Genomic DNA, 17,731 nt, shown 5'->3' with positions numbered 1-17,731 from the left:
CTGAAAATCAGCCCTTCCTGAGCAGCAGCTCCCTCCCTTCCGGGGTTCCACTCCCGCGCCTTCCGGGTGAGCCTTTCTAAGCAGACCCCAGGTTTCTCGAGGACAGCTTGTCTACTTAACCTTACCCAGCCATGAGTGCCCCCCAGTGTGCGTTCTGCACAGAAACTGAGAAGGAACAGGCCAGGCTCCTTTCAGAGGATGGAGGATGGGTCTAATGTCCCGGAACACTGCCAAAAAAGTAGGGGTGAGGCTGCGTGCAGAGCATGGTCCTCACTCTAAAAGAAACCAAGGTATGCGTGCAGTAGCTCACATCTATAATCCCAGCACTTTAGGAGGCCGAGGCAGGAGGATGGCTTGACTCCAGGAGTTTGAGAACAACCCGGGCAACACAGGGAGATCCTATCTCCATGAAAAATAGTGTTAAAAAGGAGCCAGGTGCGGTGGTACACACATGTAGTCCCAGCTACTTGGGGGAATTACTTGAGCCCAGCAGGTTGAGGCTGCAGTGAATTATGACTGTGCTACTACATTCTAGACTTAACGACAGAGCGAGATCCTGTCTCAAAAATAAATAAAAGAGGCCGGGTGCGGCGGCTCATGCCTGTAATCTCAGCATTCTGGGAGGCCAAGGCACTTGGTGGATCACCTGAGGTCAGGAGTTCGAGACCAGCCTGGCCAACATGGTGAAATCCCATCTCTAGTAAAAATACAAAAATTAGCTGGGTGTGGTGCTGCACGCCTGTAGTCCCAGCTACTCAGGAGGCTGAGGCTGGAGAATCGCTTGAACCCAGGAGGCAAAGGCTGCAGTGAGCCGAGATCGTGCCACTGCACCCCAGCCTGGGAGACAGAGTGAGACTCCGTCCCCTCAAAATAAAATTTAAAAACCAGCTCTAGTCCCCTTGGAGTGTGAGAGCCCAGTGTTTTCAAACTTTTCATGGTCACAACAATTATCTCAGTTCTGGGCTCGATAAAATGATAAAACCATAAAAAATCACTTTGGAGTCAGCGAGGCCTGGAGCTGCGACAGTGGTGGTGCACACAGAGAGCCCGTGGGGCACAGAGGCCGGGCCAGCGCATGGCCACAGCCAATACCCAGGGCTGGGCCTGGCACGCGGGCGCTGCCCCGACTGAGCAGTGAGCGGGCTGCCGTACCCTGCACGCAGGTTGGGCCTCGGCAGGGGCGGGGGCGGGGGTGGGGGCAGCGGCAAGGAGCCTACTCAGAGTGGCAGCAACAAACACATTGGAAGAGAGCTTTGGCCTTGGCCATTCTGGTTTTAAATGGCAAGCTATACGCTCTGTGTTCTTCTGCACTCATGTGTCACTTCTTAAATACTCTGTACCATTAAAAAAAATAACTCTGGGAGGAAAATGCGAACAAAGGAAAGACACAGGCCATCTTCTCAAATAGGATTCCTCAGACCATCGCATCACACCCACGGATGCCGTCTGTGGATTAACAAAAAGCCAGGCCACAGGGAGACAATGTAAAACACCGGCTTCTGTTTTTCAGCCAGGAAGTCGGAATCAGGTCTGCTGCACTGGGAAGGGCGACTCAGAGAATCTCATGACAGAGAAAGGGCCCGTGAGGGTCAGTATTCCAACAGCCAGGGGTACAGCTGAGGACAGAAAGAATTTAAGAGGACAGGTCCGGCTGGGCGCAGTGGCTCCCGCCTGTGGGAGGCCGAGGCGGGGGGCGGGGATCATGAGGTCAGGAAATCAAGGCCATCCTGGCTAACACAGTGAAACCCCATCTCTACTAAAAATACAAAAAATTATCCGGACATGGTGGCATGTGCCTATAGTCCCAGCTACCTGGGAGATTGAGGCAGGAGAATCTCTTGAAACCAGAGGCTGAGGTTGCAGTGAGCCAAGATCGCACCACTGCACTCCAGCCTAGGTGACGGAGCAAGACTCCATCTCAAAAAGAAGAGTACATGCCCACGAACTGGGGCTATCTGAAGGAAATAATCCCTCTCCGCTAAATTAGCTGGCGCTACGAGGCATGAAATGACACAAGGGCAGCCTTACTGGGCAAGAGATGCAGTTGTAGACGTACAGACCTTGATCCAGACAGGAAAGAAAATCTTTCAATAAAAATAAGTTTAATAACAGTTCGACAGAGAGGGGTGCTTGACATGTGTTAGTCCGCAATTCTCTGCCTAAGTGGGCTGTGCAGGCACCCGCCGTAGCTGGCAGAAAGCAGCGCATGCGTGAGAGGTCCTGTGGGGTCCTCACCACTCCACGACCGTGGTCCAGGGGAGCCTTGCTCCAAGGGCTCTGCTCCCCAGAAAAGCCTATTCTGCCTTCCTGAGTTGAGCCCCTTCCATAACTGAGGCCAGGCCTTTATCCATCCACACTCTTTAGCAAGAAAACCTTGTCCTACTCATAGGTAGTTCTAAAATAAATGGATGTTAGAAAAAACACACGGAAATACAACCTAAGAGAAACAGATTAAAGTCTAATAAAGCTTCTTAGAAACACTCACATCACAAAGCACCAAGTAACCGGTATTTCGAACCACCAGAATAAGCCGCACTTAAACTCTTCGGACCCAAGCCGGACTCCACGTGGAGTTTCTCTCCTTGACAAAGCAATAAAGCCATGGTCACTGGAACATGAATGTAAGTTACTGTCCGGTTTTGTGTGTGTGTGTATGTATACATACAGTTTGAAGCACAGCCTTTTTTTTTTTTTTTTTTTTTTTTGAGGGAGTCTCACTCTGTTCTCCAGGATGGAGTTGGCTCCTGGCAGCCTCCGCCTCCTGGTTCAAGCGATTCTCCTGTCTCAGCCTCCTGAGTAGCCGGGACCACAGGCACCCTCCAACACACCTCGCTAATTTTTGTATTTTTAGTAGAGACAGGGTGTCACCATGTTGGCCAGGCTGGTCTCGAACTCCTGACCTCGTGACCCACCTGCCTTGGCTTCCCAAAGTGCCGGGATTACAGGCATGAGCCACTGCAACTGGCCAGCCTCACTTTTTTAGGTTAAAATATAATAAATATGGCCAGAATTTAGCGTGCAACGTGTTAAGAGACCCTGACATGTAGCTAGAAATGGAACTAATCTCCAAATCCAGCATTTCCCTGATGGTCATTTAAGAAATGCCTCCTTCATGTAAACAGGGAAGCGGGCAGGGCAGGGTATAGACACTCCAGTTAAGGGGGGAATGAGGTGGGCCAGAGGGGAGGCTGGGTCTCATTCTGTACCTTCCATGATTAAAGACCCTCAAGCCCCTCCACAAAGAAAATATGGACTATGTGGTTGGTAGGCTTTTTCTTTTTGAGACAGGGTCTCGCTCTGTCGCTCAGGCTGAAGTGTAGTAGTATCATCACAGCTCACTGTAATCTCTACCTCCCGGGCTCAAGTGATCCTCCCACCTCAGCCTCCAGAGTAGCTGGGACTACAGGAGTGAGCCACCACACTCAGCTAATTTTTTTTATTTTTTGTAGAGACAGGGTTTCGCCATGTTGCCCAGGCTGCTCTCGAAATCCTGGACTCACACAATCACCTGCCTCAGCTCCCAAAGTGCTATGATTACAGGCATGACTTATTGTGCCCAGCCAGTAGGCTATTATTAACAGAACATGTTTATACATCTGTAGTTAAAAGAAAAATGGTTTTTCCCTCCAATAAAGAGAAAACAGTTACCCCCGCACCACCGTCGTCACTAAGCCATGTAGTTCTGGTATGTTTTTAAGAATCATTTACTCATTACAAGAAACCCTCAAAGACATTCTATAGTTACTGGTTACTTAATGAATTCAAAAACTATAAGCATACATACATTTCTTCTCTGTCTTTTTCATATTCTGTATTTCAAACTTACCCATTGTCAAATTTTCTCAAAGTGCAAGATTCTCCTATACATCTAGCAAACAGCCAACAAAACACAGACACACAGAAAGAGAAAAAACTACGCGGTCTCAAGGGTCACAATTACTGGTGCGTGAGCTGACCAAGGGAGTATTTTGCAGATTTCAAAGCGTCTCCTGGGGGTGGCCCAGGCTCCCATGAGCAGGTGGGCTGCCCAGCTCAAACACGGCACACCACATTCATCTGTCTTAGACCCTGGCCTCCTGGTTAAGATGTCCTCTGAGAAAGCTGCTTCTTGGTAAAACAGTTTGAAAACTCACTCTGCAAACCTCCAAACTTCTGTCCTTCAGTAGGACTAAGTGAGGAAGACAGAGAATGCTAAAGGAAAGGAGAGGCTGGGTTTCAGCTTTTCCTACATTTCAGTATGAACTGCATCGGTCAAAGGGAAGTAGCTCAAACAATCCACGCTTCACAAACCCCACGCAGACAAATCTAGTTCCATAAAACACAGAACACGTAGGTCCAGACGCTCTCCCAGAACCATGCTTCCTTCTGCTCTACATGAAGAGGGTGCGAGCGTGGCGGCCCTGGCCCCCACCTCCTCTTCCTCTCAGCAAGGGAGGCTCCCCCTCCCCTCCTACCTCCCTAACCTGTGCGTACGTGAAATACAGCGGCTGCTCCATTCACTTCTTGGTATCAGTTAGTCTCTATTTAGTAACACACTGAAAGGCACTTACCTGCCAGCCCTTGTCTGCTGTCCTATAGTAGGGATAATTTTTAGTGATGTGTGTATAAATTCCATTCAGGGTGAGCTGTTTGTCAGGCGCCATTGTAATTGCTTGTACTATTAGTTGTGCATACGAGTAGGGTGGCTTTGAATCATCCTGTATTTAAAAACAAAAACAAAAAGAGAGTACTGAAATTACCACACTTTTTACTAAATTTAATACATTTACAGATTCTCAATGCTTTGATACCTCATTTTTTATTTTTGAGACTGAGTCTCACTCGGCCACCCAGGCTGGAGTGCAGTGACATGATCTCGGCTCACTGCAACCTCTACCTCCAGGGTTCAAGCACTCCTGCCTCAGCCTCCTGAGTAGCTGGGATTACAGGCACCCACCACACCCAGCTAATTTTTATTTTATTTTATTTTTTGAGACAGAGTCTTGCTCTGTTGCCAGGCTGGAGTGCAGTGGTGCAATCTCGGCTCACTGCAACCTCCGCATCCTTCACTCAAGAGATTCTACCGCCTCAGCCTCTGAGTAGCTGGGACCACAGGCACATGCCACCACGCCTGGCTAATTTTTGTATTTTTAGTAGAGATGAGCTTTCACCATGTTGGCCAGGATGGTCTCGCTCATGATCCACCCACCTTGGCCTCCCAAAGTGCTGGGATTACAGGCGTGAGTCACCACGCCCGGCCTAATTTTTATTTTATTTTATTTATTTTATTTAATTAATTTATTTATTTACTTTGAGATGGAGTTTCGCTCCTGTTATCCAGGCTGGAGTGCAATGGTGCGATCTCAGCTCACTGCAGCCTCCGCCTCCTGGGTTCAGGCAATTCTCCTGCCTCGGCCTCCTGAGTAGCTGGGATTACAGGCACGCGCCACCATGCCCAGCTAATTTTTTGTATTTCTAGTAGAGACGGGGTTTCACCATGTTGACCAGGATGGTCTTGATCTCTTGACCTCGTGATCCACCCGCCTCGGCCTCCCAAAGTGCTGGGATTACAGGCGTGAGCCACCGCGCCTGGCCTATTTTTTATATTTTAAGAAGAGACAGGGTTTCACCATGTTGGCCATGCTGGTCTCAAACTCCTGACCTCAGGTGATCTGCCTGCCTTGGCCTCCCAAACTGCTGGGATTACAGGTGCGAGCCACCTCACCCAGCCTGTTACCTCATTTTTCTTACTATAAAAGTAATATAGTTTGAAAACATGGAAGAAACAAATAAAAAACTATCGACTATAAAGAAAAATATTAAAAATCACATAAGGAAAAAAAATCCAAATGTCAAAAACCAAGAAGTAAAGGCTGCTTGACCTCAGTGGAGTCCAAGGAAAGCACCTCAGTCAGGACCAGATCCTGCTGGCTACGCCAGGGGCACAGAACAGGGGCGGGTAAGGCTGGCTGAGGGCAGAGCCAGAGGCACCTTCCCCAGGCATGAGCACCAGCGGTGGCCAGGGCTGCTCAGAGCCCCAGACTCACCAAATACTCCTCCACAAGTAGCCCCTGTCCATGAGGAGCAGCCCCCTGACCCATGAAGAGCCCCACGGAGGCTCCACCTTGGGGTCGCAGACATCCTGGCTGCTGTGTGCCCTGGTGCCAGGCTGACATCCCCAGTCCTGGCTCTTTCTAGGCCACTGGTGGCTCCTTGTCATGGTGACAAGTTGAAACCCACATATGTTGGCACAAGCCCACTGGGGAAAGGGAACCGCCCGTGGTTGTGAACTTCTGGGCAATACACGTATCAACATGGATGAAGAGCAACAGATAATGCTGGTTAAAAAAAATAACTTGCAAAACAATACATCCAAGATGATACTATTTATATGAAGTTTTACAATGAACACGTATAGATATTATTCAAGGATAAACACATATGGAACAAAAAACAGGCAGGCTGACAGGCAGGAGGCAAGGACATCAGACGCGCCCAGGGGGTCCAGGACGGCGCCCTGGGCTCCCACAGCGTAGGCCGTGCTCAGCTCCAGCAGCTCAGGGTGGGCACAGGGAGGGTGCTCTTGTTTTTTCTTGGGGTGATAGGGTCTCTGTCATCCAGGCTGGAGTACAGTGGTGTGATCTTGGCTCACTGAAGTCTGAACTCCCAGGACTCAGGGGATCCTTCCCAGCAGCTGGGACTCGGGGTGCATGCCGCCATGCCGGGCTAACTTTCGGTATTTTTTGTAGGGACAGGGTCTTGCTTTGTTTCCCAACCTCCTGAGCTCAAGTGATCCGCCCACCTTGGCCTCCCAAAGTCAACTTGGGCATTTTTTTTCTAAACAGAAAAATGTAATCACAAGAAGACCCTCCTCAACCCCAATTTTTTTTTCCAGACAGGGTCTTGCTATTTTTGTGGCCTAGGCTAGAGTACAGCGACCACTCAAGGCTGTCACTAGACAGGCAGGTAACACCAAGGGCCCTGCAGCTGCGCGCTGTCCCCGGGGCTGCTCCAAGGCTACAAAGCCTTTACCTTCGGGCTGTCTCCACCTGAAGCTTCCTTTTCGTTTTCAGGCTGTGAGTTGTCAGCCATTAAATTGAGGTCAGATGGCATCACTCGGCCCACCTTGTACCCTGAAGACCCCGCTCCCCGGGGGCTGGAGGGGCAGGAGTTTGCAGCGCTGTGGAAGAGAAAAGGTTGTTCCCATGAGTCTGTCACAGAGCACGATCCTACTGTGTGCCAACAACTGGCTCTAATTACAGGAAAAACAAATATGAAAATGTTAAAAATAATAATAACAAAAAAAGGAAATATCAGCATTTCCTATGGAAACACAGATTTTTTGTTTTTGTTTTTTCAAGATGGAGTCTTGCTCTGTAGCCCAGGCTAGAGTACAGTGGTGCAATCTAGGCTCACTGTAACCTTCACCTCCCAGGTCCTGGTTCAAGCAATTCTCCTATCTCAGCCTCCCAAGTAGCTGGGATTACAGGCATGAGCCACCATGCCGAGCTAATTTTTATTTTTTTTTAGTAGACATAGGGTTTCACCATGTTGGCCAGTCTGGTCTTGAACTCCTGACCTCATGATCCGCCCACCTCGGCCTCCCTATCAATTATAAAACATTCAATTATAAAGACACATGCACATGTATATTTTCTGCAGCACTGTTTCCAAGAGCAAACACTTGGAACCAACCCAAATGCCCATCAATGATAGACTGGATAAAAGAAAATGTGGCACATATATGCCATGGAATACTATGCAGTCATAAAAAAGGATGAGTTAATGTCCTTTGCAGGGACATGGATGAAGCTGGAAACCATCATTCTCAGCAAACTGACACAAGAACAGAAAACCAAACACGGCGTGTTCTCACTCAAAGGTGGGTGTTGAACAATGAAAACACATGGGGAGGGGAATATTACACACCAGGGCTTCTCGGAGGCCAGCGTGTCTAGGGGAGAGGTAGCAGGGAGATGGGGAGATTGGGGAAGGCTAACATTAGGAGAAATACGTAATGTAGATTACGGGGGGAATGGATGCAGCAAACCACCATGGCACATGTATACCTATGTAACAAACCTGCACGCTCTGCACAGGTACCCCAGAAATTAAAGTATAATAAAAGAAAAAAAAAAGAAAATTTACCACTGTACCCATTTTAAAGTGCACAGCTCAGCAGCATGAAGCGCATTCACATAGATGTGCAGCCATCACACCACCTGTCTCCAGAACGTTCTCACCTTCCCAAACTGAAGATCGGTCCTCAAGAAACACCAGCTCCCCTCTCCACCCCCAGACCCTGGCCACCTCCATTCTACCTTCTGTCTCTGCAAATTTGATACTCTAGGAATCTCAGTGACCGGCTTATTTCACCAACATAATGTCCTGGGTCACTTCATGTTTCGGCATACATCAGGATTTCCTTGGTCAGGCTGAGGAACATCCCACTGTATCTTCTATCTTCTGGAGATGTGCACAGCGCTGCTATGAGAACGAGTGTACAAATGTTCCTTTAAGACCCTGCCTTCACTTTGGGTCTACGTCCAGAAGTGGGGTTGAAGGATCACACGTCACTCTATTTTTAACTTCTGCAGGAACTGCTGGACTGCTGTCCGCAGCAGCCACGCTGTTTTGCGTTCCTTGCATTAGTGCACAATAGTTCCAGTCTCCACATCCTCACTCACACTGGCTTGCAGGTTTGCTGTTTTTAATAGCAGCCAATCCAGTGGGTGTGAGGTGGGAGGTCACTGTGTTCTGACTGGCATTCACCTAATGATTACTGACAGTGAGTATCTTCTCAAGTCCTTATTGGCCATTTCTGTATCTTCTTTGGAAGAAGGTGCTTTCTGTTTTTTTGAACTTGGTGTTTTGTTTCTTTGATGTTGAAATTCAGGAGGTCTCTCTATAATCTGGATATTAATTCCTTGTCAGATATATGATTTGCAAATATTTTCTCCCTTTTTACTGTTTATGTTGTCTTTTGGTGTACAAATTTTTAAAATTTTCAAGAAGTTCAATCTGTCTGTTTCTTTTGCTGCCTATGCCTTTGGTATCAAATCCAAGAAATCAATGCCAAATCCAATGTCATGGGAGTTTTGCCTATGTTTTTTTCTAGGAATTTTACAGTTTCAGGCCTTAAATTTAGGTCTTTGATCCGCTTTGAGTTGATTTTTGCATATGGTATAAGGGCGCAACTTCATTATTTTCCATGTGGACATACAGTTTACTTGCTGGAAAGTCTGAAAGAATGGTGTTGTCAAAGATTGGCTGGCTCGCACCTGTACTCTCAATACCTTGGGAGGCCGAGGCAGGTGAATTACATGAACCGGGGAGGCAAAGGTTGCGGTGAGCCAAGATGACGCCACTGCACTCCAGCCTGGGCGACAAGAACAAAACTCCATGTCCAAAACAAAACAAAACAAAAACACCATAATTTGACTACATTCTGTGAGGGTTTATTTCTGGGCTCTCTATTCTTCCTTTTTTTTTTTTTTGAGATGGAGTTTTACTCTTGTCACACAGGCTAGAGTGCAATGGTGTGATCTCGGCTCACCGCAATCTCGGCCTCCCAGGTTCAAGCGATTCTCCTGCCTCAGCCTCCCAAGTAACTGGGATTACAGGCATGAGCCACCACTCCCGGCTAATTTTTTGTATTTTTAGTAGAGACAGGGTTTTGCCAGGTTGGGGAGCCTGGTCTTTAACTCCTGACCTGAGGTGATCTACCCGCCTCAGCCTCCCAAGGTGCTGGGATTACAGGTGTGAGCCACCGAGCCTGGCCTATTCTTCTTTATCTTTCAAAACAAACAAAGACAAGATGTTTAATTGGCTCATAGTTCTTCAGGCTGTGGGCTCTCTAAAAAAATTCAAAATTAAAATTAAAATCTATCTCAGACTTTAGACCACTGTCTGCCCCTTTCACTTATACTCCAATACAAACAAGGCCAAGCACGGTGGCTCACGCCTGTAATCCCTACACTTTGGGAGGCCAAGGCAGGCAGATCACAAGGTCAGGAACTCAAGATCAGCCTGGCCAACATAGTGAAACCCCATCTCTACTAAAAAAACAAAAATCAGCCTGGCATGGTGGCACATGCCTATAATCCCAGCTACTCAGGAGGCTGAGGCAAGAGAATTGCTTGAACCCGGGAGGCAGAGGTTGTAGTGAGCCAAGATCATGCCACTGGACTCCAGCCTGGGCAACAGAGCGAGACTCTGTCTCAAAAAAAAAAGAATCCAGGCCAGACACAGTGGAACACATCTGTTGTCCTAGGTACTCAGGAGGTCAAGACGGGAGGATCACTTAAGTCCAGGAGTTTAAGTCCATCCTGGGCAACACAGCCAGAACTCATCTCTAAAAAAAACTTTAAAAACAGCTTTTTGAACTAAAACAGATTTACAAGAAAAAAAAAACCCATTCAAAAGTGGGTGAAGGACCTGAACAGACACTTTTCAAAAGAAGACACACATGATGCCAACACACATATGAAAAAATGCTCATCATCACTGGTCATTAGAGAAATGCAAATCAAAACCACATTGAAATACCATCTCATGCTAGTTAGAATCGCAATCATCCTCGTTAGTATAGTGGTGAAAATAAAAAGGAAAAAAAAAAAAAAGAATAGTGATCATTATAAAATCAGGAAACAACAGACGCTGGAGAGGATGTGGAGAAACAGGAACACGTTTACACTGCTGGTGGGAGTGTCAATTAGTTCAACCATTGTGGAAGACAGTGTGGCACTTCCCCAAGGACCTAGACAGAGAAATTCCATTTGACCCAGCAGTCCCATTACTGAGTATATACCCAAAGGATTATAAATCGTTCTACTATAAAGACACATGCACACGTTATGTTCACTGTGGCACTGTTTACAACAGCAAAGACCTGGAACCAACCCAAATGCCCATCGATGACAGACTGGACAAAGAAAATGTGGCACATACAGGCCATGGAATACTATGCAGCAATAAAAAACGAGTTCGTGTCCTTTGTAGAGACACGGATGAATCAATCATCCTCAGCAAACTGACACAAGAACAGAAAATCAAACACCGAATGTTCTCACTCAAAGGCGGGTGTTGAACAATGAGAACACATGGACACAGGGAGGGGAGCATCACACACTGGGGTCTGTTGGAGGAGGAGCTACGGGGACAGTGGGGAATGGGGAGGGGTAACATGGGGAGAAATGCCAGATATGGGTGATAAGGGGATGGAGGCAGCAAACCACCTTGCCATATATGTACCTATGCAGTAATCCTGCATGAACTGCACGTGTACCCCAGAACCTAAAGTACAATTTTAAAAAAACACAAATCTTTTAAAGAATGAGTAAAGAAGAAAAAAAAAAAAGAATGAGTAAAGAGACCAGCACAATGGCTTACAACCGTAATCCCAGCACTTTGGGAGGCCAAAGCAGACAGATCACTTGAGGTCAGGAGTTCAAGACCAGCATTACCAACATGGTAAAACCCCATCTCTATCAAAATTCAAAAATTAGCCGGGAGTGATGTCAGGCACCTATAATCCCAGGTACTAGGGTGGCTGAGGCAGGAAAATTGCCTGAACCGGGAGGCAGCGGCTGCAGTGAGCCAAGACCACATCACTGCACTCCAGCCTGGGCAACAGAGTGAGACTCGGTCTTAAAACAAAAACGAGTAAATAAAAACCAGGATCATTTGGGAACTACATTTCATAATGCAGGAAATTCAGAGCAGAAATTCAACGGTATTTTAAGCACCACTTCACATCTCTCTTCCCACGTAAGTTAGCACCAGGGAAGGGGAAAGGGGTCACTCTGGGTCTGCCCCTGGGACTGAGGACGCTCCAGTGCCCCCGTCCCCACTGCCGCACCTGATGGTTCCTGTAGGGGAGGGCAGAGGGCTGATGAGGTGGGCCATGGTGTCTGGAATGTTGATGGTCAGGGGTGAGATGTTCGGCTGCACGGCCTTCACCGGAGACTCCGACGCCTCCTGCTTCTCCCTCTTCTCGCTGGACAGGGCAGTGAACGTTATCTTGATGTTTGTGCTCGGGAACCTGAATGTGCACCTGGAAAAGAAAAGCCCACAATCAGCACCCTTTTGCTGTCCCTACAAGAGTAGGAGCAGAGTCCCCAAGTGTCCCCCACAACACTGGAGCAGCTAAGGATGTGTACACAACACTTCCAAGCTCAGCTCACCGTGTGATTTCAAGTCATTTACAAACAAAATCACAACTAAGGTGTTTCATGACTTTAAAACACCAGTAAGAACACTATTCAGACCAGCCAGACAGGAAAATTAAAAACACAGACTAGGCCAGGTATCGTAGCTCATGCCTGAAATCCCAGCACTTTGGGAGGCTGAGGCACGGAGCTCACTTGGGTCCAGGAGGTCAAGACCAGCCTGGGCAACACAGCGAGACTCCATCTCTACAAAAAAATTAGCCGGGCATGGTGGCGCATGCCTGTGGTCCCAGATTCTCAAGAGGCTGAGGCAGCAGGACTGTTTGGACCCAGAAGGTCGAGGCTGCAGTGAGCTGTGACAGCGCCACTGCACTTAAGTCTGCGCAAGAGACCCTGACTCCTCCGACCAAAAAAAAAAAAAAAAAAAAGGCATAGTCTCAAAAAGACTCAAATATTACTTAATCTACATGACTCCTTTCAAAGTAAGTGCACGAGGCTAGGTGGCTCATACCTGTAATCCCAGCACTTTGAGAGGCCGAGGCAGGCGGATCACAAGGTCAGAGGTTTGAGACCAGCCTAACCAACATGGTGAAACTCCGTCTCTACTGTAAATACAAAACTTAGCCGGGCGTGGTGCCACTGGCCTGTAATCCCAGCTACTCGGGAAGCTGAGGCAGGAGAATCACTTGAACCCGGCAGGCGGAGGTTGCCGTGAGCCGGGAGTAGGCCACTGCACTCCGGCCTGGGTGATAGAGCCAGTCTCCATGTCAAAATAAATAAATAATCAAAAATAAAATAAGTGCACAAATACACTTGAGGTCTCACAGCAGACTTAAAATTCAAATACTACCTAGTGAGTATTTTGCTTTCAAAATAAACATACAAATGTATCTGGGTCACAAAGCAATAATTTTGTGGCAGTTTTCTTATTTAAGGAAGAAAAATAATTCCTTTTGCTTAAATAAAAATCCTATCACCCTTTTCACTGCTGGCCCTGGCAAACAAAGAGCCAGAGACGTTAAGCTACAGGGAGACGGTCTGCAGCCCAACACTCTGGTTCATGCTTCAGGGACACAGTCTGCAGCCTAACACTCTCGTTCATGCTACAGGGAGACAGTCTGCAGTCTAACACTCTGGTTCATGCTACAGGGACACGGTCTGCAGTCTAACACTCTGGTTCATGCTTCAGGGACACGGTCTGCAGCCTAACACTCTGGTTCATGCTTCAGGGACACGGTCTGCAGCCTAACACTCTCGTTCATGCTACAGGGAGACGGTCTGCAGTCTAACACTCTGGTTCATGCTACAGGGACACGGTCTGCAGCCTAACACTCTCGTTCATGCTACAGGGAGACGGTCTGCAGTCTAACACTCTGGTTCATGCTACAGGGACACGGTCTGCAGCCTAACACTCTGGTTCATGCTACAGGGAGACGGTCTGCAGTCTAACACTCTGGTTCATGCTACAGGGACACGGTCTGCAGCCCAACACTCTGGTTCATGCTTCAGGGACACGGTCTGCAGCCCAACACTCTGGTTCATGCTTCAGGGACACGGTCTGCAGCCTAACACTCTCGTTCATGCTACAGGGACACGGTCTGCAGTCTAACACTCTGGTTCATGCTTCAGGGACACGGTCTGCAGCCTAACACTGGTTCATGCTTCAGGGACACAGTCTGCAGCCTAACACTCTCGTTCATGCTACAGGGAGACGGTCTGCAGTCTAACACTCTGGTTCATGCTTCAGGGACACGGTCTGCAGCCTAACACTCTGGTTCATGCTTCAGGGACACGGTCTGCAGCCTAACACTCTCGTTCATGCTACAGGGAGACGGTCTGCAGTCTAACACTCTGGTTCATGCTACAGGGACACGGTCTGCAGCCTAACACTCTCGTTCATGCTACAGGGAGACGGTCTGCAGTCTAACACTCTGGTTCATGCTACAGGGACACGGTCTGCAGCCTAACACTCTGGTTCATGCTACAGGGAGACGGTCTGCAGTCTAACACTCTGGTTCATGCTACAGGGACACGGTCTGCAGCCCAACACTCTGGTTCATGCTTCAGGGACACGGTCTGCAGCCCAACACTCTGGTTCATGCTTCAGGGACACGGTCTGCAGCCTAACACTCTCGTTCATGCTACAGGGACACGGTCTGCAGTCTAACACTCTGGTTCATGCTTCAGGGACACGGTCTGCAGCCTAACACTGGTTCATGCTTCAGGGACACAGTCTGCAGCCTAACACTCTCGTTCATGCTACAGGGACACGGTCTGCAGTCTAACACTCTGGTTCATGCTTCAGGGACACGGTCTGCAGCCTAACACTCTGGTTCATGCTTCAGGGACACGGGCTGCAGCCTAACACTCTCGTTCATGCTACAGGGACACGGTCTGCAGCCCAACACTCTGGTTCATGCTTCAGGGACACGGTCTGCAGCCTAACACTCTGGTTCATGCTTCAGGGACACGGTCTGCAGCCTAACACTCTCGTTCATGCTACAGGGAGACGGTCTGCAGTCTAACACTCTGGTTCATGCTACAGGGACACGGTCTGCAGCCTAACACTCTCGTTCATGCTACAGGGAGACGGTCTGCAGTCTAACACTCTGGTTCATGCTTCAGGGACACAGTCTGCAGCCTAACACTCTGGTTCATGCTACAGGGACACGGTCTGCAGCCTAACACTCTGGTTCATGCTACAGGGAGACGGTCTGCAGTCTAACACTCTGGTTCATGCTACAGGGAGACGGTCTGCAGCCCAACACTCTGGTTCATGCTACAGGGACACGGTCTGCAGCCTAACACTCTGGTTCATGCTTCAGGGACACGGTCTGCAGTCTAACACTCTGATTCATGCTACAGGGAGATGGTCTGCAGCCCAACACTATGGTTCATGCTTCAGGGACACGGTCTGCAGTCTAACACTCTGGTTCATGCTTCATGTAGCTTCCTTAACATTGCTCAAGTAACACATAATCAAACAAAGGTCACGCAAGCCAAATACCTCCAAAGAATAAAATTTAAAAACAGTCCATAGTCTGAGTCTCACCATGAACCCAGTTAAACAACAGCCTATTTGTCAAACAAGCGGCCGGCCACACTCAGCCCAGCTCCCATCTGTGCACCCGGTGTGGGCACCCCTGCCACAGGGGAAGGCGCCGGCCTGTGGAGGGCAGAGGCTACGCCATGGCTCTCCCACTGCAGGGACATCTCCAAGGAGGCACTGCCCAACACTCTTGCTGGGGTCAGGAAGGGCAACACCAAAGGCTCCAGCACTCGCTGTCTGCCTCGCTGGCGCTGGCTCCCCTCTCCCTTCTCTTTCCCGTGAGGCACTTGCAGACGACCACTCCTCCCACTCCTACCCGCCGTCTCAGTGGAGAGAGCAGAACCTCATAGAACGACTGCCTCCTGGGTGTCCAGGACACCACACTCCTGGTTCCTGCTTCGCAGGGCTCCTTTCCAGTCCCCTCCCGGAGCCCCCTCTCCTTACCGCGCAGTGTTCGATGCTCCAGGCCTGGACTCCGGCTTCTCCCTTGACGCTCACTGCCGGCTCATCCAGGCCTCAGACCCTGAACGCTACACATACTCCAAAACTCCCACTTCACTGGGGGAACTCAAACAAGACTCCCAGCCCCAGCTCCTCTCCCAGGACTCTCCTCATCAGTGACAGGCAGCCCTCAGGTGCTCAGGCTAGAAATGCAGGAATCCATCCACCAGGGCCATCAGTTCTGGCCTTCAAAACATACCCATTAAGAAAGCTGAAAAAGCTTCTCTGTCAAAGCCCCTCTTTAGACACTGAAAAAAAATAAGCCACCTTCTTTTCTTATTCACCTTCCACCAGAAGAGAATGTGTGAAAGCTGGGCAGAGTGGCTCACACCTGTAATCCTAGCACTTCGCGAGGCTCAGGAGGGAGACTGCTTGAGTTCCCGAATTCGAGACCAGCCTGGGCAACAAAGAGCCCTGTGACCCGGGCTAGAGTGCAGCGGCATGATCACTGACTCGCTGCAGCCGCACGCTCCCAAGCTCAAGTGAGGCTCCTGCATCAGTTTCCTGAGTAGCTGGGACTAGAGGCGCATGCCACCATGCCCGGCTCTGTTTCCCAGGCTGGTCTCAAACTCCTGGGCTCAAGTGATCCACCTGCTTCAGCCTCCCAAAGTGCTGAAATTACATGTGAACCACCATGCCTGACCTGGTCTGTAAATAATATATTTAGGACACTGGTCTTTTTGTGTATAAAGGTCTATTTTACTTTACATCCTTACAAATTATTAACTGAATCAACTAAGACCAAGAGAGAAACAGACCACTGATATCGAAACCAAAGGAAACAAAGGAAAAAGAAAAAGAATTGGTAAAACAAGACACCAAAATGCTTCAAGCTGCATCACAAAGCCAGGTATGGAATCGCTTGAGCCCAGGAGCTCAGAGTCAGACTGTGCAACATAGTGAGACCTCTTCCCCTAAAAAACAAGACGGGCAGCTGGGTACGGTGGCTCACACCTGTAATCCCAGCACTTTGGGAGGCTGAGATGGGTGGATCACAAGATCAGGAGATCGAGACCATCCTGGCTAACATGGTGAAACCCCATCTCTACAAAAAATACAAAAATTAGCCTGGTGTGGTGGCGCATGCCTGAAGTCCAAGGTACTTGGGAGGCTGAGGCAGGAGAATCGCTTGAACCAGGAGGCAGAGGTTGCAGTGAGCCAAGATCGCACCACTGCACTCCAGCCTGGGCGACAGATTCTGTCTCCCCCCGCCCCCAACAAAAAGAAGAAAAGAAAAGAAAAAGAAAAAACAAACAAACACAAGAAGGACCAGGCACGGTGGCTCAGGCCTGTGATCCCAGCACACCGGGAGGCGGAGGCTTGCCGATCACAAGGTCAGGAGACGACCATCCTGGCTAACAGGGTGAAACCCCGTCTCTACTACAAGTACAAGGAAATTACCTGGGTGTGGTGGCACTTGCCTGTAGCCCCAGCTACTTGAGAGGCTGAGGCAGGAAAATCGCTTGAACTCAGGAGGTTGCAGTGAGCCGAGACCGCGCCACGGTACTCCAGGCTGGGCGAAAAAGTGACACCCCGTCTCAAAAGAAAAAAGAAGAAGAAAACCACAGGATCCACAATATGCAGCAACAGTTCAGGACACAAGTGTATCCACACTGAAACACGGCCAAGACCAAAAGAGCTGTTTAAAATCCACCTAGGCCGGGCACGATGGCTCATATTGTCATCCCGGCATTTTGGGAGACTGAGGCAGGAAGATCACCTGAGGTCAGGAGTCCAAGACCAGCCTAGCCAACGTGGCGAAACTCCATTTCTACCAAAAATACAAAAATCAGCCAGGCGTACTGGCACACACCTGTAATCCCAGCTACTCAGGAGGCTGAGGCAGGAGAATCTCTTGGACTCGAGAGGCAGAGGCTGCAGTGAGTCAAGACCCCACCATTGCACTCTAGCCCGGGTGAAAGAGTGGGACTCCCTTTCAAAATAAATAAATAAATAACTAAAGTACATCCAGACCAAAGATCTGAAACACATCATATTTAGTGGCATTCACTGCTGGTGTTAATCTTTCCAA

At 48.9% G+C, this 17,731-nt stretch overlaps 1 protein-coding gene across 3 annotated transcripts in view; it reads right to left on the bottom strand.

The window, feature by feature from the left end:
- Positions 1 to 17,731, bottom strand: part of FOXK2 (forkhead box K2) — an 86,705-nt gene that overhangs the window by 27,992 nt on the left and 40,982 nt on the right. For all 3 annotated transcript variants that reach the window (XM_074389088.1, XM_039475842.2, XM_039475843.2), the window contains exons 2-4: positions 11,840 to 12,034; positions 7,012 to 7,159; positions 4,551 to 4,697 (exon numbers count right to left, since the gene is read on the bottom strand). In XM_074389088.1, coding sequence (XP_074245189.1) covers positions 4,551 to 4,697; positions 7,012 to 7,159; positions 11,840 to 12,034 — 490 coding nt within the window. The remainder of the gene's footprint in view (positions 1 to 4,550; positions 4,698 to 7,011; positions 7,160 to 11,839; positions 12,035 to 17,731) is intronic.

The sequence above is a fragment of the Saimiri boliviensis genome, chromosome 17, assembly GCF_048565385.1.
Source record: "Saimiri boliviensis isolate mSaiBol1 chromosome 17, mSaiBol1.pri, whole genome shotgun sequence".
NCBI lineage: Eukaryota > Metazoa > Chordata > Mammalia > Primates > Cebidae > Saimiri > Saimiri boliviensis.
Note: the sequence above shows the minus strand (reverse complement) of the source record. Positions and strands in the feature narration are given on the sequence as shown.